The sequence below is a fragment of the Drosophila innubila genome, assembly GCF_004354385.1.
Source record: "Drosophila innubila isolate TH190305 chromosome 2L unlocalized genomic scaffold, UK_Dinn_1.0 4_B_2L, whole genome shotgun sequence".
In the NCBI taxonomy this organism is placed as follows: Eukaryota; Metazoa; Arthropoda; class Insecta; order Diptera; family Drosophilidae; genus Drosophila; species Drosophila innubila.
In genome coordinates this window covers 13,519,239-13,540,506 of record NW_022995372.1, presented here as the reverse complement: position 1 = coordinate 13,540,506, position 21,268 = coordinate 13,519,239, and the positions used below count along the sequence as shown (strand labels likewise).

Below are 21,268 nucleotides of genomic sequence, written 5' to 3'. Positions count from 1 at the left end.
CATGTCTGAACCTAAACAAAATCTGAGAATACATGTATAGCAATATGAAAAGTCAACCGTTCTCGAATTCGACCAATGGTCGTCGTACAGTGACACAATTAAAATATTCACGGCTCATCGCAGCTAATTGCCTGATGAAATATGATTTCCTTTGACACTGAGCGTAGTTTATGAATCGTTTCGTTCACTTGTCTCTGGATTTGAATGCCTAGATTTTTAGCTTTCTACTCGTAATCGTGCAGTTTATTGTCATTATTTCCATTAGAACTTTTATCGTTAGTTGAGGCTGTTTCCATTCGTTTGGCGAATACTCGGACAATTCCTAATTCGAGTATATTCATTTGTATTTATGTATAAGTACGCGTATGTGGCTCCGCTTTCAATTGTACCGATGTCGATGTTCTTGGGGCAACAAAAGAAGCATTGTCTTTCATCGTGTATCATATTTGCTCTGTATTATAAAATGAAAGAATTCAAAATAAATTTAAATGACTAATCAGCTTACAAACAAGATGGGAATTCAAACTGAAAATCAATACTCGTTGTTTTTGTTTAGCTTTAGAAATATTACTGTCATCTATCACGTGATGTATGATGGATAAATACAGGTATATACGAATACTTGTATATATGATCCAAAAATTCCTGTTTTAGATTCAATTTTCATGAATAGTTGTTGGTGGCAGCACTGAATTATCGATTTCTGTTTAACTTATTATGAATTTACAAATTCAGTCTATAATGATTAATAAATGTGCTTCAGTTTTGTCATTAAATATTTAATACTAGTCGAAATTATAATAAATTACGTAATGTGTAGCTAAAATTTGTTCCCTCAGCTCTAGGCATTTCATTTATTAAAATAGTAATATAGTTGATAGTTCTAATAGTACAGTTCTAATAGGTACAGTATTGGGTCGAAAGTAAGTGCACATTTACCCTGGACTTTTTTTTGTAGACCATTTTTAATTAATACAAGGTATAAATAGACAGCGTCACGTTATACGTTTAAGTAATCAAATTATTACAATTTTCTCTGTTTTTATTCAAGTAATTACAATTTTTTTCCGCCCAATATCAATGTGCAAAATATAATGTATTGCTTCAATTAAATAAGTTCAAAAACTAAGAACAACTCTATTAGGTTGATTGAATTGCAAACGTTTTAATTCACACATCTCAACTGCATACAGTAGTTTAGCAAAGGGCAGACAGATAAATTACTTTAATGAGACAAAATTGCAATTGTGCCGCAGTTTTTGAGATGATTAAATGAATGATTGAGCATTTCAAATTAGCGTAAGCTATAGAATATTCAGACAGAAATAGTAAAAAGCTGATTGGCTGCTATTGATAGCATTTGATTGTCTAAACTAAAATAGTTACAAGTTTTACATTTGGCTTCGTCGAAATAAATATAAATAAAATGTCTTATGCAACATTCTGCCATGTGATGTTACTATTATTTTAGTTGGGTATGCTTAGGATGTACTCGCAATTCACATTCAACGATCGCTCGGTACGCTTTATAAATGGCACACAAATCGACAATTTCCTGTTGTACGCCCACCAAGCGCCAAGCCAAGCGACGAAATTTGTAGCTCGAGTTCCCAGCTAACGAAAATTAGTCGGTTGACTGGAATGAGATGGAAACTAATCTAGAATGCGATAGACGTTCACATGCACTCGTAATTACGTCAAGCCATCACTTCAAATCTAGACCGTTAGACTACTTTTTTAATTGTATTCGCATTTTTTGTGCCACAGCGCGTATGCGCAGTGCGTGCAATGTGGCGACACAGTGCGGCCATCAAATGTACTACACAATCACAGCTATGCACGGTAAAATAGATGGCGCTGACATATTTGCTACTTAAGTGTATGCAGCCTTTCCAATAGATGGCGCTTTAATTTAATTTCAAATTTAATGGATAATTAACTGCTGTATTTGGTGTTGCTTTCAATTGGATAAAAATTAGATGATTTCTTGTAACTAAAATGAACTTTCACATTTAAAAGTAGCGAAATTTTTAAATTAAAGTCGAAAATTGTTTATTTTACCCCTTCAATATCTGCAATATAAATAAATCGAATTTAATTACACTCATCAAATGGACTTATTTTCTGTCGACCAAGACAAGACTATGACACTGTTTTATTTGTTAATCTTTAATGTTTATTTCACTTCATTTCAGTTTCTTACAATTTTTTTTTTTAGCAGTTGCTTTCGTATAACATTTCACAATGTTTTGCAGTTGCTGATTCGAATTAATTGATTTATTTATTCGTATTTTATATAATTCTATGTACTTTTAGTTTATAAGTGTGTGTGTGTTTGTGTGTTAAGGTTTCTTTCTGTCTATGTTTGTGTGTGTTTGTATGTTAAACATTGGTTATCGTATGTACTCGTATTTAGTTTGTTGTATATGTAATTTATTTATATTCTTTACTTAACCATATAGATATTAGATTATTGTTTTTAACATTTGTCGGATTTTCAATTTTGTTTTTATTTTTTTATATTTTATTAAACTATAGTTAGCAGCTAACGGTTTCACGTTTTATTTTTGCATTTTGTTAATAAATATTTATAAAACAAGTTTTTCATACAAAATATAAACTAATTACAATTATTTATATTTCTTTTATTTATGTATATTTATATTAATAACATTTATATCTTGAAATAAAATGTTTATTTACAATTATTTGGACTTTTAAATTTATAAGCCATAAGACATAGTTTAATTTTCATTTTCATTTATGTTATTTAAATGAGCGTAAGAATTATATGAATTCAAGAGAATTAAAATTATTAACTTTCACAATTTGTTTTGTTTTTTTTTTTTCCTTTAAAGCAGCTGATCTTAACTTTTTGTATTTGCTAGAATATTTACAGAATTATTTATTCAGTTAGTTTGTTCGAATAATAGGTAACATTAGGTAACAGTGCTGCAGTTTTCCAAATATTTTATTTTTCAATTTGCCGATTTTCTGGGGAATTAAAGTTAAGTTGAAAGTGTACTTATTATAGCTGTGTATAATAATCGTATGTGAGTTGGGTATTTGCTAGAACTCAAGCTGATATTTAAAAAAGAAAGAAGTATCGAGTGTGTTTGAGTGTGTGTTATCGATATCTTATGTCGATTGATTTATACTGTGTGCAATAACTATCCACGGTTCATTGTAGCATTGTAGCGCATTGTAACCTCTGAAGTTAATGTCTAATGCACACACATATTAAAGCATACTCTTAGGCCCGATTGACTATATGTATATGTTTGTATATTAGCTATCCAATCCATTCATCCATCGATTAGAACTTAATTATTAAGCTGCTTCACGCTGGCAAAACAATTGCAAGTGCAAATTTGAAGCAGTTATTGTAATAATATTGACTTTCATACTATTTGCCAGTGTGAATTTGCATTTCGGTGTATCTAACGATATTTGCGCTTAGTTTACCAATATTTGTAAATATTTGCTTCTGTTACATATGTATCTGTATCTGTATCTATAACTGTATCTGCATCTGTAACCGTAGCTTATCTAAGTAATCAAAATGAATCGAAATATGGTAAAATTAAATTTGAATTATATCCTCAAATTGATTTCGTTTCGTTTCATGACAGTTTCGTTAAGTTTATCAATTACATTTAACTATGCCTTACATTGTATAAAATCAATTAAATTACACTCCCTTCGTTCAATTACATTAAGCAATTTTAATTGCGTTAGTCATATATGATAGATCATATAATTGTTTTATTAATATTTTAGTGTGTCATTATATCATGCTATAGTTTTACCCTCATATATTATTTAGTATGTAATTGCTTGCAGAATTTGTTAGCTCTTTTGTATATTTACTTTAGTCGCAGGCAGATCTATTGGGGCATCTGTTGATTGGGCTGACAGGAACCGCAGCATTTCTCCTTATAGCGATGCAGCCGACAGAGGCCCATGGCTCGAGCATTTCGGCAATAACGCGATGTATCCCGACAACCAGTCGATGATTGAACTGTGAAAATAAATTTCGAATTTCAAAATTGAAAATTGCTTGCTAAAACGAATTAATGTTTAAATAAATTAATAAATTAAACAAAAAATTCATTTAATAAATTTCCTAACTCTTATTTTATGAAGTGAAGGTCAATTTCAAAAAGTTGAACTTTTTTGGACTATGAAAAATTAGTGCCAACTCATTAGAATTATTTTTTAATAGAAGTCATCAGACATTGGAAACTATATCGTAATTGTTAATTTTTATTTACATATTGCATTTATGAAATTAAATGTTATTCAAATTAAACAATTTTCAGCGCTAGTAAATAAATAAAATTGCTAATAAGATGTGATTTGAAAAAATAAAATAATTTGGTTAGTACTCAATATATTTAAACGGAAAATAAAACTTGTAAGAAACTGTCGTCTGCAATAAAATGTGATTCAAGTATTTAACGTACTAAAATACAATCCCGAAATTATGAAAATTTCTTCTGCAATTTCACAATAAAATTTTTGATTATTGAAATCAAAATTTGTTTAAAATTCTTGGGTATTTGTTTAACTTACTTTTGGATTGGCATGAGGGACTTTTGCACACCTTCATGACCGCCGGCCTGGGCTGATGCTTGCAGACGTTGCCCGCCGGTCGACGACTACCGTACCAGACGCACTGCAGAATGCGGAATTTTATGCCCTGACGACCACAGGGCGCATTGCACTATAAAAACGAATCCAGAACAGAATGGAATTGCATTTGCCATTAATAAAATATGCGCTCAATGTCCGGTTGCGACACAGAGAAGGTGGGAAGGTAGAAAGGAAGTAAGAAAGGAAGTTAGGTGCCACCCACCTCGGACCAGGGTTCCACACGCCATACGCCCTTGCAGCGCTCATTGTAGCATTCCTGACGCGCCGGTGGCCTCTCGTACTCATCGCAGGCATTGCCCATGCTGCCGTTCTCATAGCGGCAACTCACATCCCGACGCTGGATGGCCGTGTTGCGTCCATGGCAACGCGACTGCTGGCAGAGCGTCCAGTCGCCCTTGGTCCAGTGAGGACAGACCTCATTGCCGCAGCTCTGGAACGTGTCGGGCATATCTAGCCCTTGGGCTATGCACTCTGCATTCTCCACGACATCTCCTCCACTGATGTCGCTGTTGCCATTTGACATCGACGTCCTCGTCCTCGCCTCCGTCTCCGTTTCCTCACGCCGGCAGCTCAGCGAACGACGCTGTGAGAAGGTGCAAAGAAACAAAACTTTACTCTATTTTCCATTTCTTTATTTTTGCTACTCTTTTCTGTCTATTTTGTGGTGGATAAAACAAAGGCATAGGCCAAGCAGCAGGCAAAACTCGTAGTTGGTCCACTGCCTTCTAAAATATTTAAACTTGTTCTTGATTTTACGAGAGAGCGCGCAGAAGCAGCGCAGAAACTGAAGTAGAATCTGGTTGGTACATTTGGCTAATTATTGCACAAGTCTCGACAAGGCTTATTTTTAGGGACGTGATTTTTTAGACCTTGTGTGTGTATTTTATCCACTTTGGGAAGCCAATTAAGCTTGGAAGGCAGCATAACCTATTTTAATATGAGCTTATAGGTAAATATTCAAGTTTAGCAAATAAAGTAATTTTTTTGTATGTACTTTAAATAAATAATATATGAAATAATAAAATTCACATATTTTAACTATTTTCCAAAATTACAAGGAAAGATGTGAATTTTCTTGTAAAAGAGCATTCCTCCATTGTTGACAAATAATTTGCTTACTATAAAAAAAAATACCAAAACAGGAAAATGGGAAGTCACAAATTAGAATTTAATAATTGCGGGAGCTTTAGTAAAATGTTTTTTATTTTCCATTTCTTGATTCTAGTTTCTTAACTTTTTGTTAATTTCCAGAAATATTCAAATCAAGGACCATTAAAAAATTCTGGCAATAACCAAGGCAATATTATTATTTCAGCAAATGCTTTCTAATGTTTTTAAATTTTCCCAAATCCCAACTTTGGGTTTATTGCAATTTAAATGTTGTTTGTTCTTGTCTATTCGAATAGATGATAATGATTAATAATATTATCTTTTAGTAATATCTATATGTGAATCATACAAAAAAGATTAATAGTAATTTATTTTTATAAAATAAAATGAATATAACGAATTTTATAGGTTAAATCTATACAAGAATAGAGTATCTATTATCATAAAATGTTATTACATTTTTTTTTATGTGCAGAAATTTATAAATGACATTCTAAATGTGCATTCTGAGTATCGCTTTCATTGTGCTCTCCTCGAAAAATTCGCTGCATTGTTGAATTTTAGCTGGTGGCACATGCAACATGATGTTGCCCGGAACTCACCTGTAAACCGCTGCCCGCGGCACCGCATTGCAACGAGCACTTGGACCACTCGCCCAGCTGCCATTTGTAGATGTATTGTCCGATGCTTACACTATTCGCTGTTCTGGTTGTCGTTGCCGTTGCCATTCCCATTGCAACAGTCGTTGCCACAGTCGTTGCCGTTGCAGTTTCCCAGCGTGCATGTGGCAGATGCGGCGGCGCATTGTCCGCTTGTGATGCAGGCTGCTCAGATTTCTGGGGCACGGCCAGCATACGGCCGGCCTCGGTGTGGAGCTCTTTAGTCATAACACGCTCTGGCTCGTCCTGCTCGAAGCGTTGCGGTTCCAAATCCAGGCCGTAATTAAGCGACTCTCGATGCAGCAAATGCTGGCCACGCGAGTCCTTGAAGCGCTGCAGCGGCCAAAGCAACTGTGGGTTGAGATCAACAGCAAGTTCGGGTTACATATGAGAAATTGTTGGCTTAAATATTGAAGAAAAAAAAAAACAAGTTGAAAAAATGCCATGCACCATGTGGCATGCAGCAGCGGCAGCGCATGCCGCGGCAGTGGCAACAGCGCCTGCTGGGTATGCAACGGTAAATTTGCTAGGCCGTCAACGCGTTTCCGTTTCCGCTTTCATAACCTGTGCAATGCTATCGCATAAGTGCATGTGTGTGTGTGTGTGTGTGTGTGCTCGTGTGTGTAAGTGTGCTTTTCATGCATGCACACTTGAATTGCCCTCATCAATTGCTTCACGTTGACTGACTACGTACTGCGAAATCCGATTAGCCATCGAACTCAGCTGCCCCAATGCGTTGCCCCATCTTGCTGCCTCTATGCCCCCAAGCACTCACACTAACACACGCACACACCCCCACATACACTCAACAACAACAACAACTACAACAACTCTCGGCACTCAGCTTTCAAAATTTGAATACCAAATGCGCCAATGGATTTTTGGCCAACAATTTTCTAGTACTCGTACATATGCAGTTATTAAGTGAGTGAGAGAGAATGAGTGAGTGAAGAGAGAGAGAGAGAGAGAGAATGCATTTGGTTTTTGACTTTTTTCCCTTTCTCTGCTCCTTTCCCCAATGAAAAGTACATGGCTCGCTTCAGTGCCTCGCTGTTGCCTGTTTTTCGAACTTATTGTCAGGCGGCATTGTCTCACTGTCAACGTCATCGCCTGGTCGTTTTCATTTACAGCTGGCCAGAGCTCGAGAAGGACTCGGAACTCACACCGTGTCCTCAGTCTCAGGCAACAAAAAGATGATTTCCCAAGTGACACTTGAAAGCGACAAATACGGTCGCACAGTTTTGTTTGTGGATGTAAGTTGCTCTTGTTGTTGTTGGTGTTGTTGTTGTTGCAGTTGCATCTGCAGCGCTTTTATGTGCTGCTGTGTGAGCGTGTGTATGTGTGCTGCCAGTTCAGACTTTTTCCAGATAGATACGTCCGTTTTATAACTACTTCACCGTATAACAAAATATTTTTAATTTGGAAATCTATACTCTTGTAGTATTAATTTCTAGGTTTGTATTCTTTTTTTAGACTTAAATTTGTGTAATTACGATTTAACGGCAACCAAATATCATTGCTTTAAAATATTAATACAGATTTTTAAGCATAAAGGTCATAAATGTGGTATCTCCTTAAATAATAGTTAAATATCTTGGATATTCCCATACGGATCGTGAGATCGATAAAGAAAAAACGAAAACTAAAATTTCGGATTTCAGGATCAACAGCCGAGTCGATTGTCCGTCTGTCTCTCCGTCTGACTGTCCGTCTGTCCGTCTGTTTAATTGCTTTTAGATTATTGCTACGGTTGATCTTTGTGTGGAAATTCCCATTTGTATAATCAGATTCAAAAAAAGGATATCTATTAAAAAATAACACTTTTAAGAATTAACCTTTTTGTCGATCTCTGTGTTCTTTGTTTTTTTGTAAATATTTTTTTCTTACTTATTTTTTTTTTTATTTATATTTGGTTTCTACTGTTCTTGTGACGAGTAGTCGACATCACTGTTGTGTGAGTCCTCGTCACTTGTAGCTTTCCTCCACAGCCTTTTATTGTCACCGCAATCGCAATTGCAATTGTAATTGCAATCGCTGCCATTGTCCTTTCTCCTGTTGTTGTGGTTGGTGCTGTTGTTGTTGTTGAGGGTTTTGTCAATACTGTTGTAGTCCCGAAAGCGAAACTGGTAGCAATCATTTGCAGCTTTGCGTCCCCAGCTAACCCATACTTTCAAGCTCGTTTGTCTCAAATTGTGAACAGACTCAGGGGCTAATGACAGTACGGTAATTACCAGGAAACGAGCAACTGTTTTTGTTGGTCATTTGAAGAGATTTTAGGCTTGAAACTTGAGCCGATTGTGACTAAATGCAATGTATTTTTCAGTCAACCATTTTGAATAATTCAAAAAAATATTTTCGACGACATTATAAACGGTTATCGATTTAAGAAATACATTACTTGGTCCAATATATATTTACATTTAATTTATATGTTATTTTAAAAGGTATATAACAAAAGTTGAAAATTAATTGTATGTCTTAATTTTATATTAAAATTTAATAATAATTTTCTTTTAAAATGAAGACTTATATTATTTTTTTAAATAAATATTTAAATTTAAATTTTTTTCATAATAACTAACTAATAGCTAACTCTTAATTTCTGTTTAAAACTTTATATGCATCTTAAAGCAAATGCGTTCATCGCCTGTCAACGTGATTGCATAATTGTTTATTAACTCTGCTCTGTATTTTATCTATTTATATTTTACGATTCAAAAACTTTACACAAACTTTTCCTAGAAATTTCAGTTGCCTTCAGCGCTTCCTTTTACAATATTTTCCGCGCTCATTAGCATCCCACATGCTGAATTTATATTTATATTTAAAATGCATTTTTTTTTTTTGCCTTTACTGGAAAATGCGGCACGCACATCGTTAAATTTTAACGCCTGAGAAGCAGCACAAACGTTGCCAGAGACAACCAGTTAACCAGCCAAGAATAAACCAAGAATCAGGCAACGAAACAGACCTAGTAAATTTGCAACATTTTATATTTCATTTAATGTGAGCTTTAAATATTGTATCAAACAAATGCGGAGAACGCTGAAAACTGCATGGTGCTTAAATGGAGCGCGACTGCAGAGTCTAGCGGTTGGGTTGGGTTGGCGTTTTATCCTGTCAGCCTGCCAACATCCTGCCAGTTGAGCATTAATAAATAGTTGCAATCAAAATTAAAAGGCAGCAAAACTGCGCAAAACATTTCGCTTCTTTAAATCACTTGCGCTCCACCATGATGAATAGCACTGGAGGCTACGGGCGTGGCAGCTGAAGGGAGGCAGTGAGGTTGATGTCGACCCGCAGGCGTGACCAGGGGCAGGATATGAGTGCATCACCCAACCCCAACAGCCTAAATTTATTAACACGCTTTGCCGTCATATTAGCCGCGATTATGATTTTTGGTCTATACCATATACAATAAATTTGTCGGGTGCGTCGTGCGATGCATCCCATAAACAGTTGCATAATTAATAGACCTAAATGTCGAGCCATAAATTTAGCGTGACCGTGCATTGATAGAGACGCCTTTGGTTCTTTGCCACTTGGCCCTTTGGCTGTTCTTGGCTAATTGGGATTCGCATCGTAAGCAGTTCAATTACATGCAAATGATCAAAATGCATTAGCCAAGCGATGAAAATCGCACTCGTATAATTCGCATAAAAGCCACAACTGACAAATGCTAATCAATGAAGTGGCTCAGGTAAAATGAGCATTAGTCTGCTTTCAGGCAGATAGCTAACAATGCAATTAAAATGAAATTGCTTGGATTTGCATCAATCCTAATATAATCCTAAGTGCGCAGAAAGATTGAATTGAAAGGAAGACTTTAGATTCACTAAAAGTGAATTGGCAATAAAGCAAAGCTCATAATAGCAGCAGCAAGTTATTAAGTCCTAATTGTAAATAGTAAAACACATCTCGTGATTCAACTTAATTTAATGATAAGAGAGATAATTAGCTGCGTATTTCATGTCTGACTTTCTTAAGATTGTAAGGTGCGTAAATCGTACCTTGAAGATGATATTTAAAACAATAACTCTTTATAACTCATATAATGCTATATAATAATAAACTGAAAACACACGGCTAGAATAGATAGATGACAAAAACATAATTTAATAATTAAGCTATTGTCAGAAATCTACTAAACAAATAGTGCGATTCTTATTTTTTATTGTTGCTATTTAATGTTAACCTTTCCCTCGATTTTTTGCCGCTGAATTATTGTTAGCAAAGATTGATTAATTGTGCAACTGAGTCAGATTTTTCATACATTGTCATATAAATATGTTTAGTTTTGTATTAAAAAAATAATAAAAATATATAAAAAATAATATATTATAAATATCTACAAACTTCAAATTTCTGTGCCCCACAAAATTGAACAACTAGTTGAGTTTTCAACTTTATAATCGGATTTTTCGATGGTAAACAATAGATAAGCTTAAAGTTAATTGATTAAGATCCTAACTAGGTGGCTTTAAATTTGAATGTGTTTATAACAGTATTAAATTCAACAATTGCCACAATAGAATCAACTTTTGTTTCACAGTGCAACTGAATGAAATGCAAATATATATATTATTTTTAATAATATTGGAAAATGATTATTATGAGCAGTCGAGCGAGGAAGCCGCAAAGAGTTAATCAATGTGCCGCAAGCACTTGACCCCAAAAAAAACAGTTATTATTGTATTTATCAAACACACACACATACACAGAGTGGCATATGTGAGTGTGTGTGTTTATGTGGCTTAAATACAGACAGCTAAAATCTGGCGGCCAATATTGCAAATGGCCAACTCTACTCGCACAAAAGCCGCTTCATATAATTTTTTTGCGGTTCACATATTTTGTCGGCTAACCATAAAATGTGCAACAAAATGTTGGAAATTAGATAAAATCGCTTTGCAACTACATATTTGTGAGCACGTTTAAGTATCTGTGTATGTGTGTACTGGTGTGGGTTACAATTTAACGGTAGCTAGCTTTGATAAATACGGCTTAAAAGGGTTCTGTCGCCGTACCGAGCCCAATCCACCCACAAAACTGCACTTAAAGTTGAGGGTGTTTGGCTTTTGGGCCACGATAGCGCGATACGCTTGGCTGTGCATCATAAATTATTTTTGCCTAATCTGCATATGGCAACGGATATGGCAAATCGGCTACAGTCTGTGCGAGCAGTTGTTGTACTTACTTGCTGTAGCAGAAGCTGTGCTTAAATCTCAACGGTTTTATTTAGTTGCCGTTGCTGCATAAATATCTAAGTAGTAGAAACCGCGACACCCTATGACAGTCCCACACACACACACAGAAGCAGTGTTAACTTGGCAAGCGGCAGGTGTAAAGGCAACTTTTGACTGAAAGCTAATTTTCTATGCCAAAAATTTGTTTGGCCTTATATAACTTTTATGAACTGATTGACGTTGAAGAGGGTGGAGAGGGGTACCAAGCGAGAGCAGTATGAAGAGGGGAGTAAACATTGCAATGAACTCGCGCGGCAAAAACTTTTCAATTAATAAATTAAGTTTACGGCAAAAAAAAATTGTTGCTAATTGTTTGATGGTCTGCTCACACACACACACACACACACACACACACAGAATACACATTAAACAAACGTTGGGCGTTGAGGTCGCTGTGGGCGTGGCACTTACCTAGCCAGCATACCCCTCAAAAAAATAAATTTGTGGCAAGTGCCGCTGCTGCTGCTGGCATTCATTGGAAGCGAGAAAAGCTCATTAAAAACTTTTACAAATGCATAATAAATAAGTTACAAATTATTATTTCATATAAGTATAAGAATTTGATATGCGTTGAGTGATATTCTGACATGCAAATCAACGAAATGCAACTTTATGATCATTTAAAAAAACATGCAATCTAAGCTGTGCATATTTGCAACATTAATTACAATATATATTTTTGTAATTAAATTACTCAGTTAAATTATATGTATTATAATATATTTGAACACTTTAAGCTTTGGTTTTTAAAGCCCAGGTCTATGGCTAAGAAATTTGTAAGTGATCTGTTGACTTTTTTACGAGGTATTTTCTAGTTTAAGCTCTGCCGAAAAACTTTCTTAATTAGTAAATTTAAATTGTAATTAAATAATCATTGCCATTAGCTAACTGGTAAAAATTTTCTAGCTTTAATTTAACAAATTAAATTATCATTATGTGATTTATTTTTGCTTTCCTTTCTGTTGACTAATTTTGAGAAAAATAATGAATTAATAAACAATAAATTTATAAACATCTGTTCAGTAAATAATACAGATTATAAAATTTGTAGCAAGCACATTAATTTATTTTATAATTTAAATACACGTATTAAAATAAGGCATACATTTTCTTTAAATAACTGATAAATCAGATTCTGATATTTGTTTCCTGATCGAAAACGTTTATAAAAGATATACCTATCTATCAATATATATATTGAAAGATAATTTAGATACTCGTATTTAATTATGCTCAAAGTCTTTAATTAAATCATTTTTTTATAATTTGAAACTGCTCATTATTTTGAATTTTAATCTTAAATTAAAGGACTTCGTTGTAAAAGACATACTTTCATAGGAAGTTTATTCTAAATGTGATTTAATTCTGTAGCTTTATGAAAAATGTGTTTACTTGGTTAGGAAAATGCCTTAAATAAACTGTAGATGTCGAAACGGCATGCTAACGTGAAATATTAATAATTTGAAATTAAATTAAATGGTTTTAATGCATATTCTGCAAAATTAGGTCTTTGCACTTTTTGCGATATTTTTGGTGGCAAACATGCAATGCTTCTGCTTTCAATTGTTTGCTTTTTGCCATTTTACCATTTCCCAATTGGTCTATGTTTTCGTTTTATTCTTTTTCTTTTTTGTTGGTTTCTCTCATTTCGCCATTATTTCAATTGTTTGCTCATTTCACAATGCACAAAATGCAAATAAAAGTCAGCAGAAATTGTCTTTGATAACAAATACTTTTGGCGATGGCGGCAAAGCGCGCAAAGAGCTAATGCCTCAAGTAAAATACCTTTGGCCAATTTTATGCAAATCTTTTACGTAATTAAATATGACGTGATATAAATTTTGAGAGCATCTGCTTTAACTGTTTACGCGCTTGATTCAGACAAAGATGGATAGATGTAAAGTGGAATGGCATTCGAGTAATAGTCATAAAAAAGTTTTACCTACATTGCACATTATTCAGATTACGAGTACATATTTGTGTTGTCCATTGTTGTAGTTGTTGGGGTTTGTGTTGTTGTTTAATTGTGTGAGGGTTTTGACATTAAGCATCGCAATGCCCCCAACCCCAAAAAGCGAGCGGGAAATCAAAAATTGTTGTTTCGGGGGTATACGTAATACATATATATGTGAAAAGATAGACCAAAACGTGTTGATAAATCAAAGAAGTTACAGATACATAAGTGAGAACGGCTTAAAATCATGCAACGAAGTGCCAACAAAGAGAACGAAATAAGAACAGCATGCAAAAAAGGCAACAAATAACAAAAAGGCGACTGCTCCATCCAATTAAATTTAAATAAAAAAAATGATATTTATATATGCTTCCAATTAAAAGATAACAACATGTAGTCATAATAATAGTAACATGGAAATTATTATGAGTACTCGTCTCTTACAGTAAGAACTGTTGAAAATTTAAGCTACATTTGGATGCACTTCTCATTGACTAATTGGAAACCCCTGTGAAGGGGTGAAACAGTGACCGAGTCCCAGGTCGAAGACAAATATGCACAGGCTACAAATTTATATGCACAACTTTGGCAATTTGCATGGCATACACATATATAGACATACAAAGACACACCCACGACCAGATTCGCTTGAAGTGCACTAATTACACGCACATGCATTTTGACCTGGCCTGGTTGAGCCCAGGTAATAATTACAATTACAATTACACTGCGATATATGGGCACAGTGAAAGAAAGAATTTAATGAAAAAAACTGGCGTGAAAAAGAAGAAGCGATACAAAATGATTGCATTTAAATCAAAAACAATCTCAAATGAAGGAATACGAACAACAAGAAACAAGAAACTATATAAAAGAACCAAATGGAAACGAACCAAACCAAACCAATCCAATCCAATGAAATGCAAAGGATGGCTCACCTGAAGGTTGCTCAGCAATGCCTGGAAATAGGGCATGGCCAGTAGAGTCTTGGTGCGACTGCTGCCGCTGCTGGCACTCGCCGGCTGTGGAACCCTGTCCTGGGTTTGCACTAATTGCGAATGCTTCATAAACACATGAATGTGCATATGCATTGGTGTAGAGGGGAAGAGAATAAATTCACAAAATATTTATTATATATTTAGTATTTAAAAAGGAGTAATGAGTTCAAAAATTCAAAACCGAAAAAATTATCCAGATAAATGAGAGAGAACTGCAATTATTCAATTTTGATGGAGTATGCTGGAAATTTACAAATTGCTGATTTTTTTCTTTTTTACTTTTACTATTTTTTAAAGTTTTTTTTTTAACATTTTAAGTAAAAATTATTATTTAAAAATTATGAAATAGCTATAATTTTTAATTGTTATTTTAAAAATCCAATGTAAATCTTAATTTTGATTTTTATTAACATGAGAACGATTTGAAATTATACAGCAAGTTCTGATTACCAAACTAAAGCAAAATGTATTTCTCTTTTAACTTCAGGAAATGCAGATGTTTATTACCAAAAAATTTCAATTTTTTGATCTTTTATATGTATTTATAACATACACATAATAACAACAAATTTCTTATTAATTTAAAAAAAAACATTTGTACTTTACAAGAAACGGTTAAATGGTAGTAAAAATACGCAATGATTCATCGATAATTCTAATATATTCTTCAAATTAGTCTATCTTACACTAAATACTAATAGATTTTAAAGCTGCTTTAATTTTTATAATCATGTCTGGATTGTTTCTCTGATTGTGGAATAAATTCATTCGAATTTTGATGCTCATCTATGCTGCAGTCAATATGCAATTTTATTCAGAGCCAAACCCAATTCTTACTCCTCACAGTAACTCAATCAGAGCATTTACGCTAATATATCTGTATATACAACTTGACCTGACTGAGCTGGCGAGCCGTTGCCAAAACAAACAGCAATTTTTACTCCAAGCTTGTGAGCTAGTTGACCTGAACAAAGTAGTTCTCCTCCAGATTCTCATCCTTCTATTTATACTCGCTTCTATCAATTCGAAAACAGGCCCCACCTGCCCCACATACAATGTTCTTTACCTGCTTTTCTGTCTAGTTGTTGTTTCATTGTGAAATGCAGTTGGTTTAGTTTTTGTGGCTGACTGGATAACGCTCTGTGTCTGGCAACAACGTTACGTATACGTAATTTCATTTCAAACCGTATTATGTCTACATTTGGCCAGGAAAAGGGCATGAGTATCTCTCAACCAAAGCCACAAAATCTGAACTGGCAGGCCAGCCGGCACAATGCAGTTTAGACACATATGTATGAGTAGTAATCTAGAGATATTTGTATAATGGATGTATAAACAGAGGAAAGTAGAAAAACTATCAAATTACGTGGCTGATGATAAAGACAAGAAAAAAAATAGAAATAACAAGGACACATTGGCAAGCCACAAATCCAATACCAGACTGAAGGAAAGGCGACAAGTTAAGCTCGGCGCAAAGCCAAAAACTGAAAACGTTGTCCTCGACATTGTTAACAATGCGACCAGAGATCTAAAAGGAACTTAAATCCGAAACATAATTCACATGTAAACATTTGATGGCAATAATATCATATAAGGACAAGTACGAGTATCAGTACAATCATAAACAGCAACAAGCTGTCGTGCTTTAGAACTTACCTCATCCTCCATAATGCTGCTGTCCGCATGTTGAACATTATCCGATTTGGGGCGGCGATTTCGCTCACGTCCATTCTGCATTCTTTCCGACTGATTTTGCTGCTGTCGGCGACGTGTGGACTGCTGCTGAGAGCTGCAAAGGCCAACAACAAAAAACCATATTAATGCTAAACTGGAATATCGAAATGAGAAACTTTAAAACTGAACGTTTTTCGATTTACGCACATGCAACATACACTTGCAACAAAGCAGCAAACACTTAATGCACAATGGATCTCAAGCCGACCCCATAACGGAAATTCGTTGTTTAGATTTGTCAAGTTGTTTTTGCATTTGTTGTTGTATTTTGTTGCTGTTGTAGCCTTTTGGTTGCCTGAAAATGTCAAACGCACAGGACGTGGATTTCTATAATTTCTATACCACGTGTTCGACTGCACACACAAAGCCCCGAATGACATTTTCTGATAGCCATGTTCTATTCCCAACATATTCAACCTCTTCGCTATGCCTTTTATAAACCCAAAACTCACTTATACACACACTTTACACACAATTGTGCTTTGTTATATTTTGCATTTCGTTGTGTTTGAAGTTGCTTGCCTTTTCGCCATGATTGTGTGTATTTTTCAGATAGAGTGCAATATGAGAGAACGTATTCACATTTATGTTGAAAAGACCGAATATAACTTGTTTTATTAAAGTTTCAAGTTCTTTCCAATTCTCATTCAACAGTACAAATAATTTAAATTACTTGGAAGAATAATCACATTTTGAAGATAATTCAAAGAAGAAAACGGATTAAATATAAGCTCACATATCGATTATAATCACTATTTTTTTGGCATTATAAAAATGCCATATGAACTCATTTGTATATCTTTAAAATTTAAAAACCGTAAATGTAGTGAGTTCAATATTATATATATTCTTGCTTATCGATATATTAATATTATTACTTGATAAAATTGTTAAAGTGTTTCATCTATATACTTTTCTTAGAAATATAAGAAACTTCTCTTCACAAATAACCACAAAATACTTATTGAGTTTGCGAGTTTTTCCGAGTAATTCCGAAATATTATTGCCGTTCAAATTTTGTTGATTTAAATAAGAAATTGAAAAACAAGCAATCAACGGCAAAATTAGCTCCAGCTGCAGGATATGTTAAATTCAGACTTGTGCCTTTACTTATCTTTCGACTATTTTCCCATTGTTATTTTAATTTGTATTCCCTCTGGAATTGATATGCTTTGAATACACGTATTTGTACTTCCTTTCAGGCTGAAATAGATATTCTTAGAATTTATTTACACATTTCACTGTAAATTCATTGTGATGAATTTACATATTTGCACATTTCAGGTAAAGAATATTTACAGTCAATACACTCCCACAATATCAATATTTTTCTCAATATATATTTGTAACTCCTAAAAGCAACATAAATAATAAATATTGTATTGATATGCAAAAGCATAAGAGTGATAAATTATACTTTGCTCGACGAGCATATATTTTATAAAAATAAAAAAGCCAAGTGCAACTTTTAAAAATAAATTTCTTTATTATCTAAATTTTTTTAGTATTTAAAATTTTTTTCAAGAAAAAATATTTTTTTTTTTTAATAAAATATTTGTTTTGCAAAACAATTACTCTATTACACCCTCTAGATGCCCAGACTGATTGTGGGGTATAGAAACATTTAATGCAGCCTAAAAACGCAAATTCTGGTGAATGGAGCAACCAACTTTCGACCATGCAACTATCCTTCCCCTCGATTTCCCAAATTTGCCCGTCCGATGAGGACGAGTGCATCACGTATTTGCATAGTTCAAAGCGGCATATAAAATTGGCACAAATTTTGTGCCATATAAACAAAATGGCAGCAACAAATTTACCACCACGATACTCAGAAATACATACATTCACGTATATGTATTCGAAGCATTTAAAATGCGATTAAAAATGGACAAGCTACTCGCGAACCCGGCCTACTGAACTTCGGGCAAGGGTCACATGTTGATATATTTGATATTTATTTTTGCAGAGCAATTCAAAAACGTTGAACAACACTCGGTACGTTGATGATGCAGTCGTGTGTCTGTGTGTGTGAGCTTGTGGCTTTGCCAAAATGCATTCCGTTGTTGGTTGTTGGTTGTTGTTTGTTTGCTTTTAACCATTAAGCAGATCGTGCGTGGGGAGTGTTGGTTCGCCAAAAACATATGCAATTGTTTTGTGTATGCAATTTTTGGCATGTTTCAACTCTTGGTCCACGACCGAACACGTAACCCAAATTGCAGAATAAACCGCACACGCACACGAAAACCACTCACAATGCAGGTGGGCAAGAAGGAGCGCCAGTAGCAAAGGGGGTAAGCCTCTCAATAGACTTAAACGTTCCAGTCGCTTAGATACAGAGCTTTCAAACAGCACAATCAGCAGCAATCCAAGCAAACAACATTGGAACACTAGAGTACTCGATGCTAAAACAAATAGAAGGAACCTCAGTTACTGCCATGATTCGACTTCTAGATGTGCCCTTACATAGCAGAGAATTTTACAGAAAGAACTTTAACTTTCCTAGTTTTATTGCGGGAATAAACAAGGAAATATTAGGTAGTTCTGTTCTGTAGTATAGTCAATATTCCTACTCATCTCAATTCCGTTTCTGACTTAAGCTCATAAAAAGCATTTGCAGGTTGTGAAAACGTGTTGGAAGCAGAAATTGTGAGGGACTAAAAAAGGTAAAGCATTTAAGAAACCATGAAATTTACTTAGTTGGTTTTTTTCTTTCTTTTTTTTCTTGCTTTAAGCCCCATTGAATTTTAGTGCCAGACAAATACAAATAAACGTTTACAGGTGTGTGCTATACAACACTTTAAGGGCGATAGCACGCATACGCAACGTTGCCCGCCGGCCAGATGAAAGAGGAGTCAAATGAAGAGAAAGGAAACAGCGTTAGATAAAGACAAGACAGGAAACAAGCGCATAACTGACCAGCTATGGTAACAACCAGACAGCATTGAGCAGCGGTAAGCACTCCATGAAAGGGTAACCAAAGGAGGGCACATATTGTATACGTCGTGGTGTACGAAAAGGTAAGCCATTGACAAACAGATAGCAATTCAGTATGGTTATGACTGGTCAATAGGGGCATATCCTACATATTACTGATGCGCTTCTCAGGAGAAATTTGAAGGTAATAAGCACACTAACTATTAAAAATTTACATTTCTTGAAACTTTGTTTAAGCATTGATTATAATCAAAGAATCAAACCGAAACTAATAAAGGTTACGGCTTCGATTCCGGTACGTGCCGCAACAACTATTTCGGTAAAAGGTTCCATTTCACTTTTCTTCTTTCAGTTTCGGTATCATTACCGCTACGTAAAGGTCCACCAAATCAATTTTGAAACATTTTAAAATGATAAGGTGTCGTTTTCTAATAATAATGACATCGAAGTAAATATCTAGATCCAGAGACAAAAATTTTTTTGAGCGAATTAAATAAAATTTAAATGCAAACTAAATTAAGATGCCAAACCATGATAAAAATGACATTCCGCTTGAAAATCGGTACAGTTTTGCCAAAGTTATGACAGTTCGACAACTTTAAAAGTCAAAATATTTCTTCATTTTGACATGATATTTTACAAGAAAATGAAAGGCCTCAGAATCAAGCTTAAAGTGTCGTTTTATACTTATTACGATATAGGGAGTTGAATAAAAGTAATAACGTGAGATTTAAAATTTTGAATTTTAAAAATTTCAAATTTACCATCCAAATCGAATCTTGGTCGAAAATAATTATTTTTTTTTAATGGACAAAATTTGAATACAGAAAGAATATAGAGGCCAAACCATGATCAACATTATCGTGGAACCATGCCTATGATGGTCGAAAAATAATAAAATTATGGAAATGCAAAAAAATTTAAATGCAGTATTAATTAAGAGACAAAATCATGATCAAAATGGCATTCCGATTGGAAATCAGGTCAGTTTTCTTCAAGTTATGACAGTTGGAAATTTGTCAACTCTTTGGCCAGCAACTTTACCACAACCGTACCGGTACAATCGTTTCGGTGTTCGGTTCTTGAAAGAGAACTAATTTCATTTCCGGTACTAAAAATAAAACGTTAGTTTCGGTTAACGGTTCCGATACCGGCTACAGTGTTATTACCTGATTATAATCAATAATAGTTCCTATTACGGGGTAAACCAAAAACTCTTGCTAATAGAAACTTGACATAAATACTAATATCGTTCCGTTCGTCTAGTGAAATTTTCAATTTATGTTCATCACAAAGTTGGTTGTAAACTCTGTTTAATATTTTCATGTTTCATGTCAAATATCAAATATTTAACTGGTAGATTTAAAAAAAAAAAACAAGTGTGACAACAATATTAACATGAACATGATTAATTCCTTTCTTTGCTAATTAGTTGTCACGTTTAAAGTTATAAAAGAAACTTTGGAAAATTTTCAAGTGTGTTACCCCTTCTGGTTACTTACCCATTAGCGCCACCATCAGTGCCACCTGCGCCATTGGGAGCAGAGGTCATGTCTGCTGAGGTAAGCGCCTCCGTGCCGCTTCTCTCACGCACCAGGCGATCTGAAAGTGATAAGAGTTAGATAAATGTTGAAGAAAGCCGTTACAATTAATTTATAGAAGGTACGGTAACTGCTATAAGTTTAATAATTAAATTAAAATGAAGACATAAGCAATGATTTGCAATTTTTCTATATTGCTTTAAAAATAATACTTTATTTTTAATTTTTTTTTTTAAATTGCAAAGTGAGAAATTTGAAAAACTTATTTTGGATTGGAAATTTAAGATATAGTTATTTTAATTTATCAAAATAAGTGTTATCCCGTAACTTTTTATAACAAATTTAAATATAATTATTACTTTGCAATTTCTCATAATAATTAAAATTTCGATTGTTTTTACTTAAATCCATTTTAGCTTCATATTGATTTATT

At 34.2% G+C, this 21,268-nt stretch overlaps 1 protein-coding gene across 1 annotated transcript in view; it reads right to left on the bottom strand.

Annotated features, from left to right (window-relative positions):
- Positions 1 to 3,791: 3,791 nt before the first annotated feature.
- The window catches only part of LOC117781385 (protein madd-4), a 65,737-nt gene continuing 48,260 nt past the window's right edge, over positions 3,792 to 21,268 (bottom strand). Inside the window, 7 exon segments of the mRNA XM_034618137.1 lie at positions 3,792 to 4,021; positions 4,576 to 4,726; positions 4,859 to 5,239; positions 6,369 to 6,776; positions 14,564 to 14,686; positions 16,280 to 16,412; positions 20,797 to 20,896. Of these exon segments, the coding sequence (XP_034474028.1) occupies positions 3,888 to 4,021; positions 4,576 to 4,726; positions 4,859 to 5,239; positions 6,369 to 6,776; positions 14,564 to 14,686; positions 16,280 to 16,412; positions 20,797 to 20,896 (1,430 nt within the window). The 3' untranslated portion in view covers positions 3,792 to 3,887.